The 27,277-nt window shown below is 40.0% G+C and overlaps 1 protein-coding gene across 1 annotated transcript in view; it reads right to left on the bottom strand.

Annotated features, from left to right (window-relative positions):
- Window positions 1–355: 355 nt before the first annotated feature.
- Window positions 356–27,277, bottom strand: part of RIOK1 (RIO kinase 1) — a 31,427-nt gene continuing 4,505 nt past the window's right edge. The window contains exons 4-18 of the mRNA XM_061591530.1: window positions 25,018–25,108; window positions 24,274–24,343; window positions 19,532–19,574; window positions 18,524–18,616; window positions 17,260–17,372; window positions 17,047–17,127; window positions 15,745–15,831; window positions 14,641–14,778; window positions 13,211–13,314; window positions 11,988–12,094; window positions 11,800–11,865; window positions 9,464–9,583; window positions 5,889–5,942; window positions 3,945–4,094; window positions 356–1,994 (exon numbers count right to left, since the gene is read on the bottom strand). Coding sequence (XP_061447514.1) covers window positions 1,884–1,994; window positions 3,945–4,094; window positions 5,889–5,942; window positions 9,464–9,583; window positions 11,800–11,865; window positions 11,988–12,094; window positions 13,211–13,314; window positions 14,641–14,778; window positions 15,745–15,831; window positions 17,047–17,127; window positions 17,260–17,372; window positions 18,524–18,616; window positions 19,532–19,574; window positions 24,274–24,343; window positions 25,018–25,108 — 1,428 coding nt within the window. The 3' untranslated portion in view covers window positions 356–1,883. The remainder of the gene's footprint in view (window positions 1,995–3,944; window positions 4,095–5,888; window positions 5,943–9,463; window positions 9,584–11,799; window positions 11,866–11,987; window positions 12,095–13,210; window positions 13,315–14,640; window positions 14,779–15,744; window positions 15,832–17,046; window positions 17,128–17,259; window positions 17,373–18,523; window positions 18,617–19,531; window positions 19,575–24,273; window positions 24,344–25,017; window positions 25,109–27,277) is intronic.

The following is a 27,277-nucleotide window of genomic DNA, read 5'->3' as shown; positions in this document are numbered from 1 at the left end:
TTATACTGGCATTATTTCAAAGTTTTTAGGCCATTTCTTCTTCAGTTAATTTTTATTTTAAACGCTCAATGTTATTAGGCTCAGCCCTTACCTCAGAAGAAAATTTTGCACTAGTGCTCCTTTGATGTAATTAACAACAGCGTCATTTTGGTTTTACAGTACAACCTAGAGGGTTACAAACTTGTTTTTCAAAAATCAAAACCTCTTGGGATTCAGTTCCAGCTCCTGGAATCCACAGCCCAATGGTTAGTTATGAAATTCTGAATAACCTTGAATGCTTAAACTTATATTTAACAACATTATAGAAACTGGCCAAAAATAGTAATAATGAACTCCTCTAATTATACACTCAGTATTCACACAGAGAATGTATTCAATTTTATTTTTAAAAAGAAGGGCGCCATTGCTAAGGTATATAAAATATTACTATGCACAGCTGTTAGAACACTACTGCTCCTTAAAAGGCCAAACTAAATAAATGTACCATTGTATTGCATTTGCTTGGCCCAAACACCACAGACTAGCATCTGAGCAACACAGATGTGCAAAATTATGTGCCAAACAAGATAGCAATGCTTGGTCTCTGAACTTCAATTTCAACTATTTGGAAAACAAATTGTAACACTTGCACAAAGAGATCCAGATTATTGCTGTTACATACCAGATCTTCAGACTGCAGGCATTCATTCTCACAATGGAAGAAGCTGCTCTTCCAGATTTCATCACCATTTAAACAAGTACTTTTGACAATGAGGAAGCAGAAGGAACAAAAATACTGGAAATGTCACAGAAGAATTCATTATAGAAGCGTCACTGGCCTAGTTTGCACATAATGCTAAGCCAAATCATGGCTTCGCATGAATGAGCAAGTGTGTTGGTGTACAATAAGAAAATGGCAGCTGCTTTGTCCTCCCCTGCTGCTGCTGTAAACAGCAGCAGAGAGGAGTGTAGGTGTCGTGATTGTCTCACTGCACAACAGCAGACTCTCTTGTTCATGCTAAGCAATTAACTGACTTAACATTGGGTCCGAATGAGACCACTGAATAGAGGGTCACAAACCGATGGATAAATAAATGTCAGATTTCCAAGAGAGAAGGCAAGGATGTAATTTAGCTGTCCAGGCTTTTCTCCCATCAGGTGGGAAGAAGCTGGAGTCTGACTGGATCCCACTCTAATCCTTCACTAGCTAGCAAATAACAGAAACGAGGTAATGCGTGAAGTGCTGCTGCTCTTCCTCACGGCCCGTCTCACTCTAGATCAGCACCAATCCATTCTTAGCTGATAGCGAGGATGATGATCAACTTTCCAAGCCTGGCTATTTCCCTCCCTGTCCCCTCCTGGCACACCATCGATGCTGGGGATAATGATGGATGGGTAGACACCTGAAAAGAAACATTTTCATTTCCATGACCATCTGCAGTTTTAAAAAAAGTCTTGTAAAAACATGTGCACATGACACTGCAGCATTTCCAAAGTAGTGGATAGTCTAAATACATGTAAATTCCTCCCTATACATATTATTTATATACGTATGTGGATCTGCCATGTGTACCTTTTGAGCATGAAAGCGAAAATAATTTGTGCACAATATGGCATCGCTCTGGATGTTCACACTACTAAACTGTAAAATACAACTTTTATAAATTTGTCTGGACTGGCCAAGTGCATTATAGAATTTCCATTTGTTTTTATTTCTGCACCAAGAATACATTCCTGGTATGAGCTATATGCATGGGTACACATGTCAGTCTTTGCTACTGGTAGCCGTGTGCCCCCGTCACAGTGTTCTTTGGTAGCCACCATGATGAACGGTCTATGGAGTACGCTTTGCTACCAATTAAATCATGAGCGGCAGATGCTGCCCTTAAAACAGCAATCATGATTTATTTGCCCTTTTTCATCTTTGCAGTCTTCTCTTTTCTTTTTTTCACGTGCTTTGGGATCTTGTTTTTTCTCTTCTCTCTCTGAGCCTCTTTGGTCATCTTCTTTCTTTCCTGGAAAAGAGAAGAAAAAGTATTGTGAATAATATGCCTGACAAACTGAACAAATACTGCCTATTTTAATTATGGGTATTTATATTTTAAAACTTGTGTAAGTTTTTATACTTGTAAACTTCTTAGAAGTTGGCATTAAGTGGCACATATATTGCAAATAATGTTAATCTAAGAGACTTGAGGTGCAATGCTGGGCTGGGGAAGAGTTGGATGTGGTAGGATCCTGGCACCGCTGGGCTCCACCAGCAGAACCTTGTCCTGGTTCAGCTGTGGTGCTGCCAGGACCCAGCCAGCTCAGCTGGTGGTCCCCTGGGGAAGCCCAGCCTGGTTGGATGGAGAGATACATGGCGTTCTGGGACTGTGGTGGAGAAGGAGCCAGGGGGAGGGGACTTGTGCGTCATCCTCCTGTGTTTGGCATGCTCCCACAGGTCCCGAACCAGGTAAAATTTCTGCCAGCCAACAGGCTGGTAGAATAAAATAATTTCCATGGTGGTCAATGGGGAGTGCTTATTTCCCAGTAGGGGTATTTGCAGGAGCCCGCTTTTGCTTTTCCGGGCCCCGCACGTGGCTCCCAACTAAGCCGGTGTTCAGCTGGCTCAGTGGCTCCTGAACAGGGAGTGGGTGCCGTGCTTTCCACCAGCTCCTCCTCCACCAGCCCCCCCTCCCGCCGGCCCCCCATGATTTGGATTGCTCTGTTACAGAACAGCAGCAAGAATCATTTCAGTAAATTGTATTTTATTTGAATAATGTCACCAATGAACATGGTGCTTTACAGGTTAACAACACTAAAAATGACAGGTAACAGCTCGCAGTACATATGTTATTTTGACCTGCCATTTAAGTACAGCAGTACTGGGACTCTTCTGCTTTCTTGAAAACAGAAAGGACTTTGTTTATGAAGTTTTGTTATCTTTTCGGCCCCAGGTCAAGACTTTCCTCTTCTCCCAGGCATTTTTTAACAGCATATAAATAGCACGTTTTTAACTTGCCTATCATTTTTTATGTGTTTTAATTTGGTATGGTTTTAAATCTGTATACATGTTTTTAATTGTTGTAAACTGCCCAGGCTATGAGGAGGTATATAAATGCAACAAATAAATAAATAAACATTAACAAAAAAAGAATAAAAAAAGAAAGGGCCGTAGCTCAGTGGTAGAGCTTACTTTGCATGCCAAAGGTCCCAGATTCAATGCCCACTAGCTGCAGGTAAGGCTGGGAATGTTCCCTGCTGAAACTCTGCAGAGCTGCTGCAGGTCCATGTAGACAATACTGAGCTAGGTGGACCAGTGGACCAACTCAGCTTCAGGTAACTTCCTAGGTTTCACTTCCACCAGGCATGTTTGTTGTGGACAGCTGCTTATACCAAACAAAAGCAGATTTTTTTCCTAAAATGAAACGTTATACTATGGGCCAGGAGGATAAAGTGCAGAGTTAGAATCTCAGCTTGAACACAAACTCACTTGGTGCCCTTAGGCAAGCCATTCTCACAGGCTCAGCTCCTAAGCTGTATACCTGAGGTAACACTGGCCTTTCTTACTGGTTTTGTAAATAAATTATTTTTAGTAATGCAATAATAAATAACTTAAACTATTATAGTCCAAAGCATCTGGAGGGCACTATTGTTTTAATAAAATAATTAACTGAAAATATTAGTCACTCCATAATATAGGTTGTAAGGGTTATGAGATAATGTATGTAAAGTTCTTTGAATCCTTGGGACACAACTAGGGAATTACAAAAACTATTGATCTATATGGCAAAAGGAGCCTAGGAAGCTGCCTTCTATACCAAGTCAGACCCACCAGTGCCATCCAGCTCAATCTCTACAACTACTGGCCGTGGTTCTCCAGGCACTCAGACAGTTTTCCCCCAGCCCTACTTAGACATCCTAAGGATCGAATCTGGGACCTTTTGCATGCAAAGCATACTTTCTACCATTGAACAACTAACCTTTTTATTCACGTCAGTTTCAGCAGGGCGATCTTTAGGATGCACAGACTCTTCTCCCTTCTCTTTGCAATCCAGTTCTGAATGATCAGAACTGCCATCATCCTCAGAATCAGACTCTGCTTCCTCTTTGTTTTCAAGGAGAGCAGGCACCTAAAGACAGACAATGGAATCATTTTGTTCTACTTCTCAACTTCAAAGTGCCAAAAAAAGCTCCATAGATAACAAGACCTTAACTAAGCATATATCTCTTGCTGCACACACTATGGTTCTACAGAATCCTTCTTTGTTCCCACTTGAATCTAATTGCTTTTGTTATCTCCTGCAGGAGTTAGCATACATAATTGAGCTCTCTTTTTTTTAAACACCTATTTATATATTTGCTGTTCTTTCCCCTTAACTTAGAGAATAATAGACGAAGCCAGCCTTTCTCAACCTGGTGCCCTCCAGATATTTTGGACTGCAACTCCCATGATCCCTGGCCGCTGGCCATTTTGACTGGAGCTGATGGGAGTTGCAGTCCAAAACATCTAAAGAGCATTGGATTGGGGAAGGGGGCTCTATGCTAACCCTTAACACAGGTTTGGGGCACCTGTGACCCTCCAGAGGCTGTTGGACTACATCAGCCTCAGCTGGCATGGCTCCTCATCTCTGCCTTCAGAGCCAGCTCAACACATGGAGCATCAATGGATTATCTGAATGAACTATCAAAACTAACCTCACAGCCAAAGTGTTTATATCAGCTCACAATGCCTCAAACACACTTTTCTGTGAAGTCAGTTGTGTCATCAAGCATAGACTAATCAAGTAATCAATGTGCATGAGCAAACTAAGCATTTTATCACCAAAATATCATGTGTTCCAAACCTGAATGAGGGAGGACAGAAAAAACAGACAGGTTTAGGTTAGGGGAAAAATGAGGGAAAGGAGAGCTGTTTTCTAGTAACTAAAGGAGCATTGAAAGACAAGAAGCAATTTGATTAGAGCAACAGCAAAGCAGCCTTAGGCTGGGTCCTAGGGAAACAATTTCTAAACTCTAACAACAACTGGGCAATGGCACAAATTGCTCAGGGAAGCTAGGGATTTGGAAGAACAGATCAAATATGCAACTGTCAGTTATGGCTTAAGTCTAGGGAATCCTGCTTTTGTGAAAGGCTAGGCTAGATGAGCAACAAGATGTTGTCTACAACAGCATACAAAATCATGCTTAAGGAAGTTTAACTATGGTTTGGAATTAGGTATGAATTTACAAATTATGGTTTGAAATGGGTTTGCAAACCATTACTAGCTATGGGTTGGTGTTACTTCTGATTTGAAAAATTATAGCTAGAGCCACTGTTCTACCGCAGAGGTTGCTACACCATGGAAATAAAAAGAGCATGGATTTATGAAGCAGAGGGCTGAAAAAATGGAGAATGAAGGCAGACAAACAGATCTAAGCCATCATTTGCCAGTTTTATATTTGAAAGCTCAAACCATGGTTTGGTGTGATATTTGCTATGAGTTTTATGAATCCACAGGATAGGATAATCAAACTAATGGAAACAGATTATATTTACGCAATATAATTCAACGCAAATTCAATTGTGAGAAGTTTCAGACTATGCAATCTGAACACAAGTTAAAAGTAAGTGTACTTTTAAAGTACACTTAAAGTAAGTGTACTTAAAGTAAGTGTACTTTTTAAAAGTAAGTGTACTTTTAAGCCTTCAAGTAAATTCCAACTTACGGCGACCCTATGAATAGGGTTTTCATGAGGCTGAGAGGCAGTGACTGGCCCAAGGTCACCCAGTGAGCTTCATGGCTATGTGGGGATTCGAACCCTAATCTCCCAGGTCGTAGTCCAACACCTTAACCACTACACCACACTGGCTCTCCTGAACACAAGTTACCTAAACATTATTAATATTATTGAAGAATACAGTGCCAGAGACATCACTATTTTACCTTCTGAACACCTGATAAATCCTTCTTTAACCCAGTTACAGTCTGGTAGAGAATCTGTATGAAAAACAAACATAAAAGAAATCTAAAATAAACATTTACATTTGTAAAGCACATTTCAGACGTTCAAAGGGTTTCATACATTATCTCAGTAATCATTCTCAATGACCCTCATAAGTAAGCAGCAATATGAACTTAAGTGTCTCTAGTCTATCTCCAAGAGTTTACCCACTAAGTTACATTGCTCAGCTGACACAGAAAACACTGATCACTGTGTCAAGTGCTCCATGTTCCCATTAACAGACAAAACTGTTCTGGGAATTGTTTTGTTGTTATGTGCCTTCAAGTCGATTATGACTAATGGCGACCCTATGAATCAGTGACCTGTTCAGATCTTGTAAGTTCAGGTCTGTGGTTTCCTTTATGGAATCAGTCCATCTCTTATTTGGATTTTTCTACTGCCTTCTGTTTTTCCCAGCATTATTGTCTTTTCTAGTGAGTCATGTCTTCTCATTATGTGTCCAAAGTATGATAACCTCAGTTTCATCATTTTAGCTTCTAGTGACAATTCTGGTTTAATTTGTTCTAACACTCAATTATTTGTCTTTTTCGCAGTCCATGGTATGCGCAAAGCTCTCCTTCAGCACCACATTTCAAATGAGTTGATTGTTCTCTTATCCGCTTTTTTCACTGTCCAACTTTCACATCCATACATAGAGATCGGGAATACCATGGTCTGAATGATCCTGACTCTGGTGTTTAGTAATACATCATTACATAAATCTTCTGTTGTCATTACTTTAGTCTTCTTGACATTCAGCTGTAGTCCTGCATTTCTGCTTTCCTCTTTAACTTTCATCAGCATTTGTTTCAAATCATTACCGGTTTCTGCTAAGAGAATGGTATAGTCTCCATATCTTAAATTATTGATGTTTCTCCCTCTAATTTTCACACCTCCTTCATCTTGGTCCAATCCCGCTTTCTGTATATGTTCTGTGTACAGATTAAACAAATAGGGTGATAAAATACACCCCTGTGTCGCACCCTTTTCTATGCGGAACCAATCACTTTCTCCATATTCTGTCCTTACAGTAGCCTCTTGTGCAGAGTATAGGTTGCGCATCAGGACAATCAGATGCTGTGGCATCCCCATTTCTTTTAAAGCATTCCATAGTTTTTCATGATCTACACAGTCAAAGGCTTTGTTGTAGCACAGGGTGATTTTCTTCTGAAATTCCTTGCTCCGTTGGCGATATGATCTCTGGTGCCTCTGGTGCCTCTTCCCTTTCTAAATCCAGCTTGGACGTCTGTCATTTCTTGCTCCATATATGGTAACAGCCTTTGTTGTAGAATCTTGAGCATTACTTCACTTGCATGGGATGTAAAGGCAATAGTTCAATAATTACTTCATTCTCTGGGATCCCCTTTCTTTGGAATTGGGATATATATTGAACTCTTCCAGTCTGTGGGCCATTGTTTAGTTTTACATATTTCTTGACAAATTTTTGACAAAACTTGGACAGATTCAGTCCCAGTAGCTTGTTGCAACTGTATTGGTATGCCATCTGTTCCTGGTGATTTGTTTCTTCCAAATATTTTAAGAGCGGCTTTCACTTCACATTCTAAAATTTCTGGTTCTTCATCATATGGTTCCTCCGTTAATGAATCTGTCATCCTTGCATCTCTTTTATAGAGTTCTTCAGTGTATTGCTTCCATCTTCCTTTTATTTCATCTCGGTCAGTCAGTGTGTTCCCCCGTTGATTTTTCAACATCCCAACTCTTGGTTTAAACTTCCCTTTCATTTCTCTAATCTTTTGGAATAGGGCTCTTGTTCTTCCCATTTTGTTGTCCTTTTCTATTTCTATACAATAACTACTGTAATAGTTTTCTTTGTCCCTACGTACTACTCGTTTTATAGTTCCATTTAGGGTTCTGACTGTGTTTCTATCTCCTTTTGCTTTTGCTTTCCTTCTCTCTTTAACCATTTAAAGATTTTCTTCAGTCATCCATTGAGGTCTTTCTTTTTAACTAGAGGTATTGTCTTTTTGCATTCTTCCCTGACAATGTCTCTGACTTCAGTCCATAGTTCTTCTGGTTTTCTGTCAACTAAGTTTAAAGCCTCAAATCTGTTCCTTATTTGATCTTGATATTCTTGTGGGATGTTATTTATATTGTATTTTGGCATTATGATTGCTTTGTTGTTGTTCTTTTGCTTTACGCTGATTTTCAATACGACCAGTTCATGATCTGTACTGCAGTCTGCTCCTGGTCTTGTTTTTGCAGACAGTATGGAACTTCTCCATCATCTGTTTCCAATTATATAATCAATTTGATTCCTATATTGACCATCTGGTGATGTCCACGTGTACATTCGTCTTTTCGGTTGCTCAAACAATGTGTTTGCAAGAAACAAATTATTGGCTTCACAGAATTCAATAAGTCTCTCTCCTGCTTCATTTCTTTCTCCTAAGCCCCATTTCCCCACAATTCCTAGTTCTTCTCTGTTCCCTACTGTTGCATTCCAGTCCCCCATGATTATCATCATATCTTGTTTTGGTGTGTGATCAATTTTTTCCTGTACTTCTGCATAAAATCTCTCCAATTCTTCTTCTTCTGCGTTTGACGTTGGAGCGCAGTCTTAGATGATGGTTATGTTAATAGGTTTCCCATTTAATCTCATTGATATCACTCACTCAGACCTTGCATTGTAGCTCCTAATTGCTTTTGTTACATCACTTCTCACTAGTAAAGCAACCCCGTTTCTTCTTGATTTCTCATTTCCTGTATAAAATATTTTGTAGTTGCCTGATTGAAAATGTCCCATTCCTGTCCATTTTAATTCACTCACGCCAAGTATTGTAATGTTGATATGCTCCATTTCTTGCTTGACAATTTCTAACTTTCCCTGGTTCATGCTTTACTTTACATATTTTACTTTACATATTTATAAACTGCTTCATAGCCTGAAGCCATTGAAGGGGTGTTCAACAAGATAAAATGAGATAAAATGAAGAAGGCAAGAGACCCTCTAAAAGCAATAAAACCATCTCCACAGATTCTATCGGAATATTCTTTGTACATTACTGGGTCACGCTTCAGGGAAAACCTTAATGTCTTCAGTAGCCACCTAAACAGAAAACACTAGGTGCCTATCTAATTTCAGTTGGTAATTCATTGAGAGGGCTGCAGCTGCAACACTAAACACCCAGCTTCTAGTACAAACTAAGCACAACACTCTGGGGCATGCAATACTCTCAGCAGTGCTTATATGAGGAGTGGTGTTGCCAGGTAGGGATACATGGGGTGAAAGAATGCCTTAGGTAGCCTGTTCCCAGTATTTACATCACAATCATCACTTTTATATCAAGAATCTCCAACTTCTGAGACAAATTCTGACCATAATTGTGGTATTTTAAACATAGGCAGACAAGACCAAGAAGTTTCCTTTAGAAAGACTGCTTTATTATAAGCTTGCCACCATCACTGTAAATAGTATATTGTGTAACGTTCCAGTCAGAGTTAGAAAACTCAAATTAAAGTAGTGCCTTGAGTGTCCACATAATCCAAAGATACTTACATTATCTTGCTGCACATTTAAGGCTGTGTCTTCTTCCTTCAGCTTCATCATTATGTCCACATCCCTCTCATAGTTCTTAACTTCAGTCAGAGTTCTTGGGATATATGCTTTCTTGAACACCTAACAAAGTTAAATAATCATAAACAATAGTAATGTCTTAATCACAATTCTCTTTAGCTTCTTTATCAATGACTAGGACAGGATAGATCATGGACCTCTGACACTGTCTAATCAGATACACATTTGATTAGCCTGTGAATCAGACAGCCTAGATTTAGCCACTAGCAATTGACGTGATCATATCAACACATTTTTGCAGCTGTCATGCGTACAGGAATTGTTGCTGACTTTATTGGGATCACTGTGTTCATACACAAGTCATATTCACACATGCTATACTATAAGTCATAACAAATCTTAAGGGCACAGAAACATTGAATAGTAGAGTTGGAAGGAGCCTATAAGGCCATTGAGTCCAACCCTCTGCTCAATGCAGGAATCCAACTTAAAGCATATTCGAAAGGTGCCTATTCACCTGCCTCTTGAATGCCTCCAGTGTTAGAGAGCCCACCATCTCCCTAGGTAATTGGCTCCACTGTTGTACTGTTCTAACAGGAAGTTTTTTCTGATGTTCAGTCAAAAACTGGCTTCCTGTAACTTGAGCCCATTATTTCGTACTCTGCACTCAGGGATGATCAAGAAGAGATCTTAGCCCTCCTCTGCATGACAACCTTTCAATTACTTGAAGACAGCTGTTATATCTTCCCTCAGTCTTCTCTTCTCAAAGCTAAACATGCTCAGTTCTTTCAGTGTCTCCTCATAGGGCTTTGTTTCCAGTCCCCTGATCATCCTTATTTCCCCTCTCTGAACCTGTTCCAGTTTGTCTGCATCCTTCTTAAATTGTGGTGTCCAGAACTGGACACAGTACTTAAGATGAGGCCTAACCAGTGCCGAGTGGAACTAGTACTTCACGCAATTTGGAAACTATACTTCTGTTAATGCAGCCTAAAATAGCATTTGCCTTTTTGTACCACATTGCACTGTTGACTCATATTCAGCTTGTGAAAAACAATTCCAAGATTCTTCTCACATGTAGCACTGCTGAGCAAAGTATCCCCCATCTTATAACTATGCACTTGGTTTCTTTTTCCTAGATGTAGAACTTTGCACTTATCCCTGTTAAACTTCATTCTGTTGTTTTCAGCCCAATCCTCTAGCCAATCAAGATCACTCTGAATTTTTTTCTGTCCTCTAAGATATTAGTTATCCCTCCCAATTTTGTATCATTTGCAAATTTGATAAGCATTCCCTGCACCTCCTCATCCAAGTCATTAATAAAAATGTTGAAGAGAGCTGGGGCCAGTTACCTCCCCTCAGTCTGAGAAAGAACCATTGATAAGCACTCTTTTACGATTCTGTAGCGAACTGTGGATCCACCTGATGGTTTTTCCATCCAGCCTACATTTAGCTAGCTTGCTAGTCAGAATATCATGGGGCACTTTGTCAAAGCTTTGCTGAAATCTAGATATTATTATTTATTATTTTATTATTTATTTATTTATTTATTTGTTACATTTATACCCAGCCTTTCTTTCATCATGGAACCCAAAGCAGAATACATGTGGTTCCCAGGCTGTCTCCCATCCAGGCACTGACCAGACCCAGACCTGCTTAGCTTCAGTACGGTGGTGGCCTCATGTGCCTTCAGACCATAGCCTGAGATATATTATGCCCACAGCATTCCCACAGTCTACCCTATCAAACAATGAGGCAAGATTAGTATGGCAGGATTTGTTCTTGACAAATCCATTTTGGCTTCTAGTAATCGCTGTACACACACCCCTTCTCTTTCATCCTTTTGGAGAAGTTCAGAAGCTTCTACTTCTAGTTAATGAGTTTGTAGAGTCATCTGGACCCAGATTTGCGCTTAACACTAACTATGGTTAACTTTGACAAGCCAATGCCATACCCGTGGCTAAAGTTGTATTTTTTTAAATCAACCATACTATTAACCAGTTTGTTACACATATAACAACATGACAAACCATGGTTTGGCATGGTGTTTGAATGCCAATATGTAGTCTGCATAAGGGTGTACTTCGGAACAGATGGAAACACTCAGGTGTAGAAGGAAAGTGAATGCAAGAACAGTCATACCACAGACATTTAGACACTGTAAAAAAATTAATTATAAAGACACTACTAAGTGTTATCAAAGTACTGAGGAACATTTTTAGGTGCTCTGACAGAAGAGACATGATGGATACAGAAGACATTGTGCGAGTATGTGTGTGGAGGGTGTGTGTGAGGAATCCAGCATCCAGCCACTGGCTTACCTCTTCATCCACATTATCTTGATTGGACCTCTCTTCTTCTGTTCTCTCACATGATATTTCCATTGCCTACATAATATAATGCAAGACATCAGAATGCAAGACATTTATGTTCAGTCTTAGGAACCTGGGACCCTCCAGATATTCAACTACAACTCCCTCACCCCTGACCACTGGTCTCTAAAACTTACCTTTTCAAGATAAGCATCCATATTCTCCTGTGTAATAGATGGATCTGTCACAAACTCAAAGAGCTCTCTCACCGTCATCACTGCAACATTGTATTTCCGAAAAAAATCTGCCAGGAAGGACCGAAGATGAAGACATAAGATACTAGATCATTATTGCCACGTACATAAACCAAATAGTGTGTGGTACCTGAACTCTTGTAAAAAATACAAAATACCAAAAAAATACTAGAAGATATACACACACTATGTATTTGGTGATGCTCAGGATAGAATTCTCAAGAGTTCCCAAGACAGTCCACTTTCAAGCAACCAATCTTCCAAGCGAAGACTTGAAATATCATTTGAAATAACTCAGATTATGTTTAATTTTCAATGTTCAAATTCTTTAATTTGGCCAGCTCTAGTTGATAGATACGTTATACAGAGATGAGACAAAATGGAAAACAACTGGCATGTGTTTTAAATTGTTTTTAAAAGATGCGTTTTAAATTTGTATATTTGTTTTTAATGTTTTTAGTTATTGTAAACTGCCCAGAGAGCTTCGGCTATGGGGCGGTATATAAATAAATAAATAAAATCCATTTGCTGCCAACAATCCATATTTCATATCAAAAGCCAAATTTTGTGGCATCTCTCCTATCAAAATAGAACAAAACTGACCAGTGGCACAGAAGACACAATATGCAGCTTTAAGTGCCCAGCATACTTCCACAAGCAGTTACCTGGAGAAACCTATCTTGGCATCCTTTCTAATCCATACCCAACCACTAGGTACATACCATATTAGTGGTCAAAACAGAACCTAACAGGTATCAGAACAAGTTATCAAGAAACCAAGACACAAATGTCTCCAGGACCATATTTAGGGGCAGAAAAACAACCCATATGATCGCCTGCGGTATCAGATTTTGGAGTGGGGCTCCAAACACGGGCTCTCAGGAAATAATTGAAACATATAACTTTCACTGAACTTTGTGGCCAGTGTTGTATTAATGGTCGTTTAAAAAAAAGTTGCAGGAAAATTTACATCAGTACTTATTCAAAACTGTGTATGAACCATCTGGATCAGATCCATGCATGCAAATTTATCATATGACAGGGGTTCAAATCATGCACAAACCCCCAAGGTATTCAACAGGTGATCAAATGGAAGGGGCACCACTGACATTCCTTGGCTGGAAAACCATGTGGCTTAGGGCTGGCCCATATTACCTCCTACTTACCATTGATGTTGGAACAGTCTTTCCTCAAGAATTCTAAAGCATGTGGGTGGTCATGTTCCACAGACTGGGACACATCTATGATATATACCTCCCCACTGTGATACCTGGAGAACGGGAGGGCAAAGCAACATAATGGGTTGTATCCAGTGGAGCACTAAGTCAGGGTTTGATCAGTGCAAAGATTATAGTTAGTGCAACAGAACTCCCCCCTCCCCCCAAGTGCCCCCTAAATCTGTTCTAGGGATTCCCCTAATTCTCCAGAGCAGATTTTTTTGGGGGGGGGTTGCTAGGCACACACTGGGGGAGTGAAGTTCTGTTGTACTAAGGGTAGTCCTTGCACTGATGGGACAAGTTTTTTGAACACTACCAGACGTTATTGTTAGTATTATTGTTCCTAAAGGGCTCAAAATTTACGAGGGGCTTGTTAGAATAGACACTACCATTTAGAGGGAAATGTGGAAGAGCGAGGACCTCAGAACTTTAATTATTGTAAATTTCTGTGAAAGAATGCCATTGCACCTATTAAATCCATCTGAAAGCAGAGGGGGCAGATCAGAAGACATAAGAGTTATCACTGGATTTCAGCTCTTTCTTCCGTCTCTTATTCTTTTGGCACTCTCACAATGAATCTGCTCTGCAGAACAAGAAAATGGGGTGAGGGGAGGAGAATGGGAGTGCAGTTGCCAGAGGAGCTGGCGACTTTGAGCAACTAGGTATGGACTTGCAAATGATTCCTGATCAAGGATTTAACTTTAGGAAACCTTGGTAACTGAGAGTCTGTGATTCTGGCAGCCCTTCTAAGAATTTGGACCAGTCAGCTTAAGAATGTCTTATCATATGTTGGTTCACAGCAATAGTTCACTTCCTCATGTGAAAGCTGCTCTAGCATAGTTAAGAGTAAAGCTGTGAAATCTCACCTAAACCATTGCTTAAAATGTGAGGCCCTATGTGCAAAGCACTGTTCTCTAGTCTGAGCCAAGACCCATCCTGCCAACCTTACAGGGACTGCTCTAAGGATTGCTAATATTATGTTCGTGGAGCATTCTGAACACCTAGAATGCACCAACATAATCCATCTCCAGATGGCAAAGGATGTTTGATCAACAACTCTAATTCTATCTCCTGCTGTACATTTCTATTTTCAAATTGCAGAAAGTTAGCTAACCTTCACTGAATACCCAAAATGGTTTTTTTAAAAAAGGGCAATAGAATCTAATTTGCAATTGACACATTTTGTAGGATAAATGCAGCTCTTCCTTGTTTTTTTTAATTGCATCAATTTTAGAAGAGATCTCAGGTAACAATGGCACAAATTGTCTTGGAAATTCATTAGCTATGTAGCCAGGAGGACAACATCCTCACTTGAGGACAGAGTTGTACACCATAACTTATATGTATTATGCAAAGAAATATTGATTATGAAAACGTACAGCATATTAAATTCGCTGAGATCTGCATGAACAAGCTTGGCATCCTGGTACATTCTTCTCATATATTGTATGACTTGCAGATACAACTCCCGAGCTTTGGATTCCGTTAACTGGGCATTTTTCAACAATGGAGCAGGCCTTGGATCAAAAGAAGAAAAAAACAAAATAAAATGCTCTCATATAATCCCAGCTATCCTCTTTCAATGCTATACCTACTCTAGTTAACCTAAGAGAAGCCTTACTAGATCAGGCCAATGGCCCACCTAGTCCAACATCTAATTCTCATAGTGGCTAACCAGATGCCTATGGGAAGCCTGCAAGCAAGACTGAAGTGCAAGAGTGTTCTCCCCTCCTGCGGTTTCCAGCAACTGGTATTCAGAAGCTTACTGTCTCCAGCAATGGAGGTAGAACACAGCTATCATGTCTGGTAGTCATTGGTTTAGTATAGAGAATGGCACAGAGGTTTTATTTATTTTTTTAAGTTCAATACATTTCCTTGGTGATGGTGTAGTGGTTAAGGTGTTGGACTACAACCTGGGAGACCAGGGTTCAAATCCCCACATAGCCATGAAGCTCACTGGGTGACCTTGGGCCAGTCATTGCCTCTCAGCCTCATGAAAACCCTATTCATAGGGTCGCCGTAAGTCGGAATTGACTTGAAGGCAGTACATTTACATTTACTGACTCTCACACACAGACATGTCTGACTCACATGTTATAAACATGTGCACCTTTCCAGCTACTTCACTACATGTAACTTAAAAACTCCTCCTTTTAGGAAGAAGATGGGGCAGGCTTTATGCTTAAAGCTCTGTACATCCCCACTGACATGGCAGAAGTGTCACAGGAGAAATGGTCTTTACTTCTTCTGCTCATCAAATGCTCATCAACCACGTGTTTCAAGAACTGGGAGAGAACTTTTTGATGCATGATGAAACCAGCCAAGGAATTGTAAGGTTTGAAAACTCAATAACAAATTTAGGTTGCTATGTCATACCCACTTCCCTCATTCCTTTAATAGGACTTACTTCTGAGTAAAGTTATATAGAATTGTGCTGCTAACAAAGTGAAATTGAAACACATGAGGTTTCCAAGTATACTCACATGTCATTTTTGCCAATGAAGCCCATAACAAGAACATGACTTCTTAGCATAATAGGTTCCGGGCATGGAATCTGGGTTGTATGTAACCTGGGGGGGGGAGGGAGGGAGGGAGGGAGGGAGGGAGAGAGAGAGAGAGAGAGCAGATAATCTACATGTCAAAAATAAAGTCTGAGAAACTACTGAAGAATTTCTGTCATTTTCACTGGGGTTTTCCCCTTTAAGAAGTGTCTTTAATCTGTTAATATTTACTGTACAGTAAAAAAGACAAACCTACAGTAGTCTCAGTTCCTGCTCTACTATAAACACTCATAGATTTTTTACAATTTTATACTCAATCCTGATTCATCTTCCTCAGCTGAAATCAACTGCAATCCAATACATGTCTACTCAGAAGTAAGCTCTACTGAGTTCAATGGGCCATACTCCCAGGAAAGTGTGTACTGGATTGCAGCCTTAGTGGGGAATTTTCCTTCCCCAAAAAAATCCCAGAAGAGGAGCCTGTTCCCTGTAAGAGACCATCAGGAGACTCGTGCACCAGTAAAACATTTAAGTGAATTGATCTAGGGACTTGTGGTAAACACAGCTACTCAGGCGTACATATACACGTCACATTGGCTAGCAACCCTGGTGAACTCTTTCTTTGTAACAAATGGCTTGACTCACTTGAAGAGACAGCCACTTACTCCTTTCTGGATTTTAGCTGAAGGTCACTACCCCACAACCTGATTGGTCTGTGCAATTGTAAGGCACAGAAAGAGGGTAAGGAAATTTTATAAAATAGAGCCTATAGTTTACTTAGGTTACAGTTAATAACTGTTAAGAATGTGGAATATTTGTGTCTGTATAAAGAAGCAAAAAAAAAGTTCTGCTTTCAAGTGACTTAATTTTTCCCTTTGTGTTTGAATATTTTTTGTAAGGGTTAAGGAGTGTAAAAAAAGTAACTATGAATTGTCATAGCATAATAAAAGGTCCCTTTTACCTGTCGTAAAGGTAAGTGTGAATTGTGGGGAAATGGCAGTGCTCATGCGTGAGAGAAGGGATTGGCATTAGTGAAATTCTGGTCTTTTTCAAACCTTATGATGCCAAGATCTGAATTTCCAAAAGTAGCTAATAAAATGTTCATTTGGTCCACTATAAAATGAAGTATGGCAGCCTTTGTCAATCTGGTGTCCTCCAGATGTTTTGCACTACAACTCCCTGGAGTTTATGGAAGTTGTAGTCCAAAGCATCTAGAGGGCACCAGGCTGATGAAGGCTGGCACACAGGGACAGAGCCTGGGCCAAAATGGAAGAAAAAGATCACCTTGTTAAATTCCTCATTTCTTTTTCTGCCCACGTCTTAACCATTTTTCTTGGGTTTCCTTTACAGTATCCATGGCGAAACCTTGAGAACACAACAACAAATATAATTATAAAAACCAAGCACGGAAATCATTTTTATGGAAAACTTCAAGTAAGCTTGCACATGTAAGCATGCAACTGCAGGTGGCTGTTTAAAAAAAATCCTCAAACTCACCTGAATTCCCCACTCACATACTTATCCCGATCTTTAAACATCAGTATAGAGGTTTTATAAATCTTTATTGCTCTGTTTTCTCCATTTGCTGTGTTGGCATGATATACATTAGCCTAGCAAATAACAAATGAGGAAAACAAGAATATATCAAGGTACATATTAACTGATTTTTATATAAGGAATAGAACAAGATTTCTAAAAACAATGGTTTTAAGGTTACAATCCAAAAAGGTCCTATACTACATACATCTACATAATCCAAAGGCAGCCCGAGAAAGCACTTGGTTTTACTGCCTGTCTGACCTGCAAAACAGAGAAGCTATTAAGAATTAGTGAGCCAAAATACATAGCTAGTGTATCACTAGCTGTGTGGGCCTGTACCAGAGGACACTTTTGTACAACCACATTTCTGTTTACATTTTCAGTCCCCTAATACTTGGTCCATGAACAAATAAGAGTGGTGGGGAGAGACCTGCATATTACCAGATGCATGTGCAAACTATTGCACCAATTATGTGCACAATTAATTGTGTGAAACATGCAGAGGAATCTCTGCATGCATCTTTATTATGCTCATGAAAGGAAATATCTTGTGTATGGAGGGAAGGAACAGCCCCTATGAATTTGTAAGCCTGTTTCTGCAAAACCCAAAAATTCTCTGGATTGTGGCCACAGTTTGGCACAAAGCAGTAGTATAAAACTGTGAACACAATACCTGGCCATACAACATGAATATCTTTTACATGAATATCTCAATCACACTCTTATTCATTAATTTTGTAAGCTATTCTGTTGCACATATCAAGATCTCCTACTTTGGTCATCTAGCATGGGACTTCTAACTGGCAATTTGCAAGCTGGATTTGACCCCAAAAGGCAATTATTTTAAAGCTCAGAATTCACACAGACCTGATCACATTATGTTCTGTGTTACAATTGTCAGGATTCAGCTTCTGATCTCCTCCCCCATGGCCTTGCTTGGGGGACAGGGGGGAAGAAAGCATACAAGCCTGATGCTCACTGCAGCTCTTACTCATAAATCACTAAAACATTGTTTAGCATTGTGTACAACCTCACCATTCTCTTTGCGTGAGAAAGAACAGGGAATGTTTTTTTCCAAGATGATGCAGTTTGTATAATAACTTGTTTAAAATAATTTCATTTTTATTTTTTTTAAAAAAATGTGATTAATCCGGAGCATCTTTTTAGCGAAATGATTTTAAATGGATCACTATAATCAATTAATTATTCCATTGAAACCAACCTCTTTCCCTGTGCTGATGCAACCATTGATCTCCGATATGACACCTCTGGTTAGCATCTTGAACAGAATCATTCGAGTTCTTGGATCCAGAACCTCAGGAAGATAACAAAACATCCCGATGAAATTACATTACTTAGAAATGCTAGAAAAGTCATTTCAAAGCTTAAAACCCAAAGGAATGGGCAAGAAGAACCTACATTTTCTTTTGGAACATTTGCACCATTTCATTAATCAAGTCCTCTGCTAACCTTTACTTTGTAGGCAATGCTCTGCCTGCTGGCAATCATTTGTAATTCAGCTCAAAGTCCTAAGGCAGAGGTGGATAACCTGTGGACTTCAAATGTTGCATGACTCCCAACTCCCATCAGTCCCAGCCAGAATGATCAATGATCAGCAATTATGGGAGTTGCAGCTCAACTACATCTGGAGGACCACAGGTTGCCCATCTCTGTCCTACAGCTGTGCAAGGTTTCACTGAAGTCTGACCTCCGTTCCTGCATAAGAACAAAATCAAACACATTTACTGTGGCAAAAGTGTTTATTGACTGGAACCCACATTGGCAAATAAATGAAGTGGCCTGGGAAGTATCAACTTTGTGAATGAATTCTAATTCAGAAACTTTCCTCTTGCATTTGTTAGCCATCTATATTCTTCTGTATGAGACATTATATAAAAATAATAAAAACAGGTACAGTGCCACAAGCATCTGTATGTTTTCCAAGCCAAGAATTAAAACAAGAAATCAGTCACAGTAGAAATGTTTGACTTAAGATGGAATAAATAAACACCTAGATTTAAGCAAAAGTTGATGATGCAAAAGGGCAAGGTCCATATTAAAGCTGCAATGCTAAGGACACTCACTATTGAATTCCTGGAGACTTATTTCTGAGTAAATATGGTTAAGAGGATTGTTTTGTTTCTCAGTTTGCTTTTTAAAAGATGAGAACTCCTGATTTTGGTAAAAGTTATGATTTTTGTAATTATCTTTGATAATTTGCATGACTTACTTGTTCTACCGTTGCTCTATCCGATTTGTCTTTCACCCGGTACCTAGTGGGAACAAAAGAAGTCTGTGACCCATTATGCTTTGTTTAGATAGTACTAAAATACAAATGCTTTAAGACTTACTAAGTAAAAGTTGGTAACATAGGTATTTTTTTAATAAAAAATGCAGAACAAAAAAACCCAAGTGTTCCCCCCCGGTTAAAGCAACCAATCTCAGTATTGCAGTTCACATTCCAAACTTTCAGGGTGGCTTACAAGACCATAACACAATATGAAAATTAGAGATGGGTGAGCTTGTCCACACTTGCCTCAGATTGATTCCGAACTAAATTAATTTATTTCAAAACAAACATCAGAAATAACTTGATCAAGGTGAACATTATGAGCTCTGCAGAACCACTTCTGGTTCCAAGCCCTGGCAAACTTCACCAGCAAAATCAAAATAGAAACAATAATGTAAGATGGCACAGCTGGGCAGAAGCACAAAATAATAGAACCAACAAAGAATAAATAAATTACTAGATTAAAAACCAGCTGGAAAGTCTGGCTTGAAAAGACATCATTCTTGGTTCTAGACCAGCTGCCTTTAGAAAGGCATTTCATATGTGGGGAGTCACCACACACCTGACATCAGGAGGCAGTGGGGCTCAGGAGAAGAGCTTTTGCTGACAAAAATAACTATTAAGGAGGCTTTTATAAGGAGTGGTGTTAGCCAAATGCACAAGTGATCCTTCTTTGTCCCCAACACCGAAAGTTGCACCCTAGACAAAGTTACTCTGAACTCAAAGGGCTTATTTCTGTATTGTATTGCAAGTTGCTTTATTATTGTAAAATCTGAAAATGGTTGTTGCAAAATCTGAAGTCGGACTAGGAACATTTATGCTTGAGTCTCTCTTGGGAAGCACAGTAGCTCCCGAAGAATAAAGAAAGTGAGACACTTATGGGATAAATTTACACATACGTGTTGGATATTTATTGGCTATTTATTTTTTATTATTTTTATTTATTACTGGCTATTTATTTTTTACTGTTAATTTTGAACCTGCTTTTGTATTTGGCTGTATCGTTTTATTATAATATTGAATATGACTTGTTGATTTTAAGTCAGTTACATTTTGTTAAAAATACTTTATAGTTTTGTTTTAAAAATACCATTTTATAGTTTTGTATTTTGATATTTGATATGTATTGTGATCCGCTTTGGGTACTGTCCACTATGGAAATGCAACACATAAATCAGATCAAACTTAAAAATAAAGAACAAAATTCTGACGTTTTTAAAACATTCACCTCTGTCACAGCAAGACAAAACTAGCATTTTGGAACCACTAATTTAGAATTTAGATAAAATGCATCCACAACCAAAGTATTAATGCTCTTCAAAAAAGGGAAGTGTTCTTTAAAAACTTATAAATGAAAACATCAAGAAAAAAACTCAAAATCCCACACTTAAAAAGTAGGTATTTCATCTGAATAAAATCTGAACCAGAAAAACTATGGACTGAAGTCAGAGACATTATCAAGGAAGAATGCAAAAAGACAATACCTCTAGTTAAAAAGAAAGACCTCAATGGATGACTGAAGAAACTCTTAAAAGGGTTAAAGAGAGAAAGAAAGCAAAAGCAAAAGGAGATAGAAACACAGTCAGAACCCTAAATGAAACAATACAGCGACTAGTATGTAGGGACAAAGAAAACTACAATAGTTATTGTATAGAAATAGAAGAGGACAACAAAAAGGAAAGAACAAGAGCCCTATTCCAAAAGATTAGAGAAATGAAAGGGAAATTTAAACCAAGAGTAGGGATGTTGAATAATCAACAGGGGAACACCTTGACTGACTGAGATGAAATAAAAGGAAGATGGAAGCAATACACTGAAGAACGCTATAAAAGAGATGCCAGGATAACAGATTCATTCATGGAAGAACCGTGTCATGAAGAACCAGACATTTTAGAATGTGAGGTGAAAGCTGCTCTTAAAATACTTGGAAGAAACAAATCACCAGGAACAGATGACAAACCAATAGAGTTGCTGCAAGCTACTGGGACTGAATCTGTCCAAATTTTGACAAAAATTTGTCAAGAAATACAGAAAACTAAACAATGGTCCACAGACTGGAAGCGTTCCATATACATCCCAATTCCAGAGAAAGGGGATCCCAGGGATGCAGTAATTATCAAACTATTGCCTTAATATCTCATGCAAGTAAAGTAATGCTCAAGATTCTACAACAAAGGCTCTTACCATATATGGAGCGAGAAATGCCAGATGTCCAAGCTGGATTTAGAAAGGGAAGAGGCACCAGAGATCATACTGCGAACATACATTGGATAATGGAACAGACCAAGGAATTTCAGAATAAAATCACCCTGTGCTTTATGGATTACAGCAAAGCCTTTGACTGTGTAGATCATGAAAAACTATGGAATGCTTTCAAAGAAATGGGGGTGCCACAGCATCCGATTATCCTGATGCGCAACCTATACTCTGGACAAGAGGCTACTGTAAGGAAAGAACATGGAGAAACCGATTGGTTCCCCATTAGAAAGGGTGTGAGACAGGGGTGTATCTTATCACCCTATTTGTTTAATCTTATTTATTTATTTTATTGGATTTCTTAGTCGCCCATCTGGCTGGCCATCCAGCCACTCTGGGCGACGTACAAAATGAACAAAATAACACAAAATGACACACCAATACAATAACATTAAAATCTAAAAGCGATAATGATAAAATCTAGCCCACCCCAAAGGCCTACCTGAAGAGCCAGGTCTTCACGGCCCAGCGGAAACACATTGTAGAGGGGGCCTGGCGGAGATCATTTGGAAGGGAGTTCCATAGGATGGGGGCCACAATTGAAAAAGCCCTCTCTCTGGTCCTCACCACTCTAGCTGTTTTGACTGGTGGGATAGAGAGAAGGTCTTTTGAGGCCTATCTTGTTAGGCAGCATAGCTGATGATGCTGGAGGCGCTCCTTCAGATAGACTAGGCCAAAACCGTGTAGGGATTTAAAGGTCAAAACCAACACCTTGAATTGGGCCCAAAGGCAACTGGTAACCAGTGCAACTCTTTGAGGACTGGAGTTATGTGATCTCGCCGGTGGCTGCCTTTAATCAGGCGTGCTGCCGCGTTCTGAACCAGTTGCAGCTTCCGGACCGTTTTCAAGGGTAACCCCATGTAGAGCGCATTGCAGTAGTCAAGGCAAGAGGAGACCAGGGCATGTACCACCAACAGAAGCAGATGATTGGGAAGGTAGGGGCGTAGCCTCAGTATCAGATGGAGTTGATACAGTGCTGCCCGGCTCACAGCCGAAACTTGAGCTTCCATGGACAGTTTGGAGTCAAGAATGACCACAAGGCTGCGGACCTGGTCTTTTAAGGGCAGTTGTACCCCATTGAGCACCAGGTCCAAATCCCCTAACCTTCCCTTGTCTCCCACAAACAATACCTCGGTTTTGTCAGGGTTCAGTTTCAGCTTATTCCTTCCCATCCAGGCACTCACCGACTCCAGGCACTTGGACAGGGTTTCTACAGCCAACCTCAGTGAAGATTTAAATGAGAGACAGAACTGTGTGTCATCCGCATATTGGTGACACTGCAGCCCAAATCTCCTGATGATAACCCCCAGCGGCTTTATATAGATGTTAAATAGCATCTATATGCAGAACATATCATACGGAAAGCAGGACTGGACCAAGATGAAGGAGGTGTGAAAACTGGAGGGAGAAATATCAATAATTTAAGATATGCAGACAATACCATACTACTAGCAGAAACCAGTAATGATTTGAAACAAATGCTGATGAAAGTTAAAGAGGAAAGCACAAAAGCAGGACTACAGCTGAACATCAAGAAGACTAAAGTAATGACAACACAAGATTTATGTACCTTTAAAGTTGACAATGAGGACATTGAACTTATCAAAGATTACCAATACCCCAGCACAGTCATTAACCAAAATGGAGACAATAGTTAAGAAATCAGAAGAAGGCTAGGACTGGGGAGGGCAGCTATGAGAGAACTAGAAAAGGTCCTCAAATGCAAAGATGTATCACTGAACACTAAAGTCAGGATCATTCAGACCATGGTATTTCCGATCTCTATGTATGGATGTGAAAGTTGGACAGTGAAAAAAGTGGATAAGAGAAAAATTAACTCATTTGAAATGTGGTGTTGGAGGAGAGCTTTGCAGATACCATGGACTGCAAAAAAAACAAATGGGTGTTAGAACAAGTTACACCAGAACTGTCACTAGAAGCTAAAATGATGAAACTGAGGTAATCATACTTTGGGCACATCATGAGAAGACATGATTCACTAGAAAAGACAATAATGCTGGGAAAAACAGAAGGGAGTAGAAAAAGAGGAAGACCAAACAAGAGATGGATTGATTCCATAAAGGAAGCAACAGACCTGAACTTACAAGCTCTGAAGAGGGTGGTTCATAACAGATGCTCTTGGAGGTCACTGATTCATAGGGTCGCCATAAGTCATATTTGACTTGAAGGCACATAACACAACAGCATCATCAGGAGAATTTTGCTCAGACTTGAAATCTCTCTCAGAGTGTAAAAATCTGTTTTATTTGGCATTTATACTGTTAACATTTTGAAAAAGTTAAGACAAATTTAAAGGGAAACATTGCAGGCCAATCAAAACATTAAAATACTTTTTAATATTTTTACAGTAATGTCTCAAAATTTAATCCCTAAAACACGAACAACAGAATGTCCTCATTACTTACATTTCTGCATCCCTTTGCCTGGACTTCTCAGTAACTTTATTGATAACGGAGTCAGCAAAGTGTAGCTTGTCTTGGGGGGAAGGGGTGAAACACAGAGAAATGAGTATCAAGAGATTCCTCTTTCACCACCCACATCTCTAAATTTACAGCTGGCTTCCAACTTCGCAGCTAGAAAATGTGTAACATTCCTTAGCCAAGATGCATCAAGAAAAATGTGCATGCTGCATTTGTAAAACAGAGCCATTATCCCTGACATAGGTTAGTATTTCATTCAACTTCTTTTTAGTCCTGAATCCATTTAATCACAAGGGGTTTCAGGCCTGCTATTCAGGCAGGGAGTCAGCAACAATATGGAGAGTTGGGCCAAATTCTAGTGGACTCATCCAACTCTCTCCTAGCTTTTATACAATGGCATGTAGGAAAGAGAACCCTGTTAACAATGTTTTCACATAGGCATGAACACAACATACTGGGAGCATGAGGAGAATGAATCTGGTATGAACAGACCCCCTTCCTTCTTGCTGTGGCCAAAGGGTCCCTAGACTTGCCCCAGAGATGACTGAGAGATAAGTGTGCAGAGAGTGTGCGCTGTGGGAGAGGAACAGCAAATGATGTGGCAAATCAACTCATGCTTTTGGGACCACAACACACACAAATCCACAGACTTCAAGCCATTAAAAATGGTTATATGAACAGGGCCTTTGTAAATTCCAATTTATAGAAGATGAAAAGGATTATTCTTACCTAGATTGATTTTATGCTCAAACTTTCTTAGGGCTTTATCTGTAGGAGTAGACATTTTGGCTGCATTGCAGCTGGGAATCTGTTTATTTGCCTGAAACAAAAACAATTGTCATACATTATGATCCTGATCTCATAACCGTAGCTAAACAATCTGGACAGCATGCTTCTGCAACCATCGTACAATACCCTAGTAGTACAGTAGGGCCCTGCATTATGGCGTTCCACATTACAGCGTTCCGCTGATGCGGCAGCTTTCAAGCAGGGGAAATTCCCCGTTTTAAAGCCGATTTTGCCATTTGGCGACGTTTTGGCATCATTTTTTCACGACGCGGCCCATTATAGTCTATGGGGCCCCACTTTACAGCGGGGGCCTGGTCCCTAACCCGCCGTATTAGCGGGGCCCTACTGTAGCATTATGTCATGCTCTGATGTAAACTTTAACCACTGTTATGCCGGGAAGGTGGAATTTGCATGGGAGAAGAAAGCGCACAATACAGCAACCAACTCTAAATCGCACAGAATTAAAAGCCTGCAAACATCACATACAATAAAACTGAAAGGGACCTTGGAGGTCATCCAGTCCAGGGATGGGGAACCAGATGTTACTGGGCTATAATTCCCTTAATTCTTGCCCATTGACCATGCTGGCTGAGGGCGATAGGAGTTGAAATCCAACATCTGAAGGGCCACAAGATTCCCTATCCCTGATCTAGCCCACCGCCCCTGCTCAGTACAGAATCTCCAATCCAGGATGCAACTGACAGTTAGTGTTCAGCCTCTGCTCAAATGCCTCCTGTGAAGTAGAAGACCACCACCTTCTGAGGCAGCCTGTTCCACTGTGAAATACCTCTTACTGCTAGGAAGTTTTTCTTAATATTTAGGAGATAGCCACTTCCCTGAAATTGCCATTCACTGGTTCTAGCCTTGCCTTCTCTGTTCAATCTTCTCAGTCCTTCTGAAGAACACTACCATGCTAAACACACCCAATTCTTTCAACCACTCTTCGAAGTACTTGGTTTCCTTACAGCATGGTTACCCTCCTCTGGACATGCTCAGGTGGTCAATCTCCTCCTTAAAATGGTGGTGCCCAAAACTGAAGCTATTCTATTCTAGAGCAGATCTATCCCTTTTCATGATCTGGGCACTATGCTCCTGTTAACACGGCCTAATACAGTATTAGCTTTTTAACAGCCGCATTGCATTGCTGGCTCACATTCAGTTATGATCAACAAGAAATGCAGATCCCCTTCACATACATTGCTGCCAAGTCAGGTCTCTCCCATCCTGTGCTTCTGCATTTGATTTGTGGTACCTAAATTCAGGATTTTAAATTTATCTCTGCTGGGTTGCATCTTGTTGGTTTTGGCCCAGCATTCCATCTGCATCAGCACATGGAAAAGGGAAATGGAAACTGTGTCCCTTCAGTTCCTGATGGACTACAACTCCCATCATCTCTGATGGCTGGGGCTGATGCACTGTAGGCCTAAGCATCTGGAGGCCCACAGGTTCTCCATCCCTGTCATAGAGGAAACACCTTGCTTCATCCAGTGCACAAAATGAACTGCAAAGGTAACAGTAAAAACAGATACCCTAGGTGGAGCCGTTAATGTGGTGCTCTCCAGCTGTTTTGGACTACAACTCCCATCACCACTGGCCATGCTGGCTGGGCTGAAGTGAGTTGTAGACCACAATAACTGGAGGGCACCAGGTAGGCTACCCCTGTTCTAATGTCTGTATTAGCCATAGATATAATAATTTTATGGAGCATTAAACATGAATTACTCCTATAAAAGCTTGTAAGAGAATACAGTAATACCTCGGTTAACAAAGTAGATGAGTTCCTGGACATTACTTCTTTAACAGAAACTTTGGAACCAGAGATAGGAATAACATGGAAAAAATAGGGATAGGTTCCTACACTTGCTCATAGATGGTGGGGGGAGCTTCAACAGGGGCTTTAAAAGATGCCTACCCAGCACCCACCCCCTCCCACAGCTTCACCCTCCCCTCTGAATCATATTGGATCCTTCCTTCCCCAACCCTGGGAGAAGACAAGTGTTCTCTTTAATGCAAAACAAACACACAGGCTTCTCAGTTTCACCCTAGCAAAGCAAAGGCACAGGCTTATCAGTTTCACCTTAAAGCAAAGGCATAGGCTTGAATGTTTAGCCATAGCAATAGTTTCACCTTTAAAAAAGCCTTCATTAAAAGCTTTGTACCTGGAGGATTGGTTAACTGAGATATTACTGTAATCCAGTTA

This window comes from Rhineura floridana, chromosome 1 (assembly GCF_030035675.1).
Source record: "Rhineura floridana isolate rRhiFlo1 chromosome 1, rRhiFlo1.hap2, whole genome shotgun sequence".
Classification (NCBI taxonomy): Eukaryota; Metazoa; Chordata; class Lepidosauria; order Squamata; family Rhineuridae; genus Rhineura; species Rhineura floridana.
Note: the sequence above shows the minus strand (reverse complement) of the source record. Positions and strands in the feature narration are given on the sequence as shown.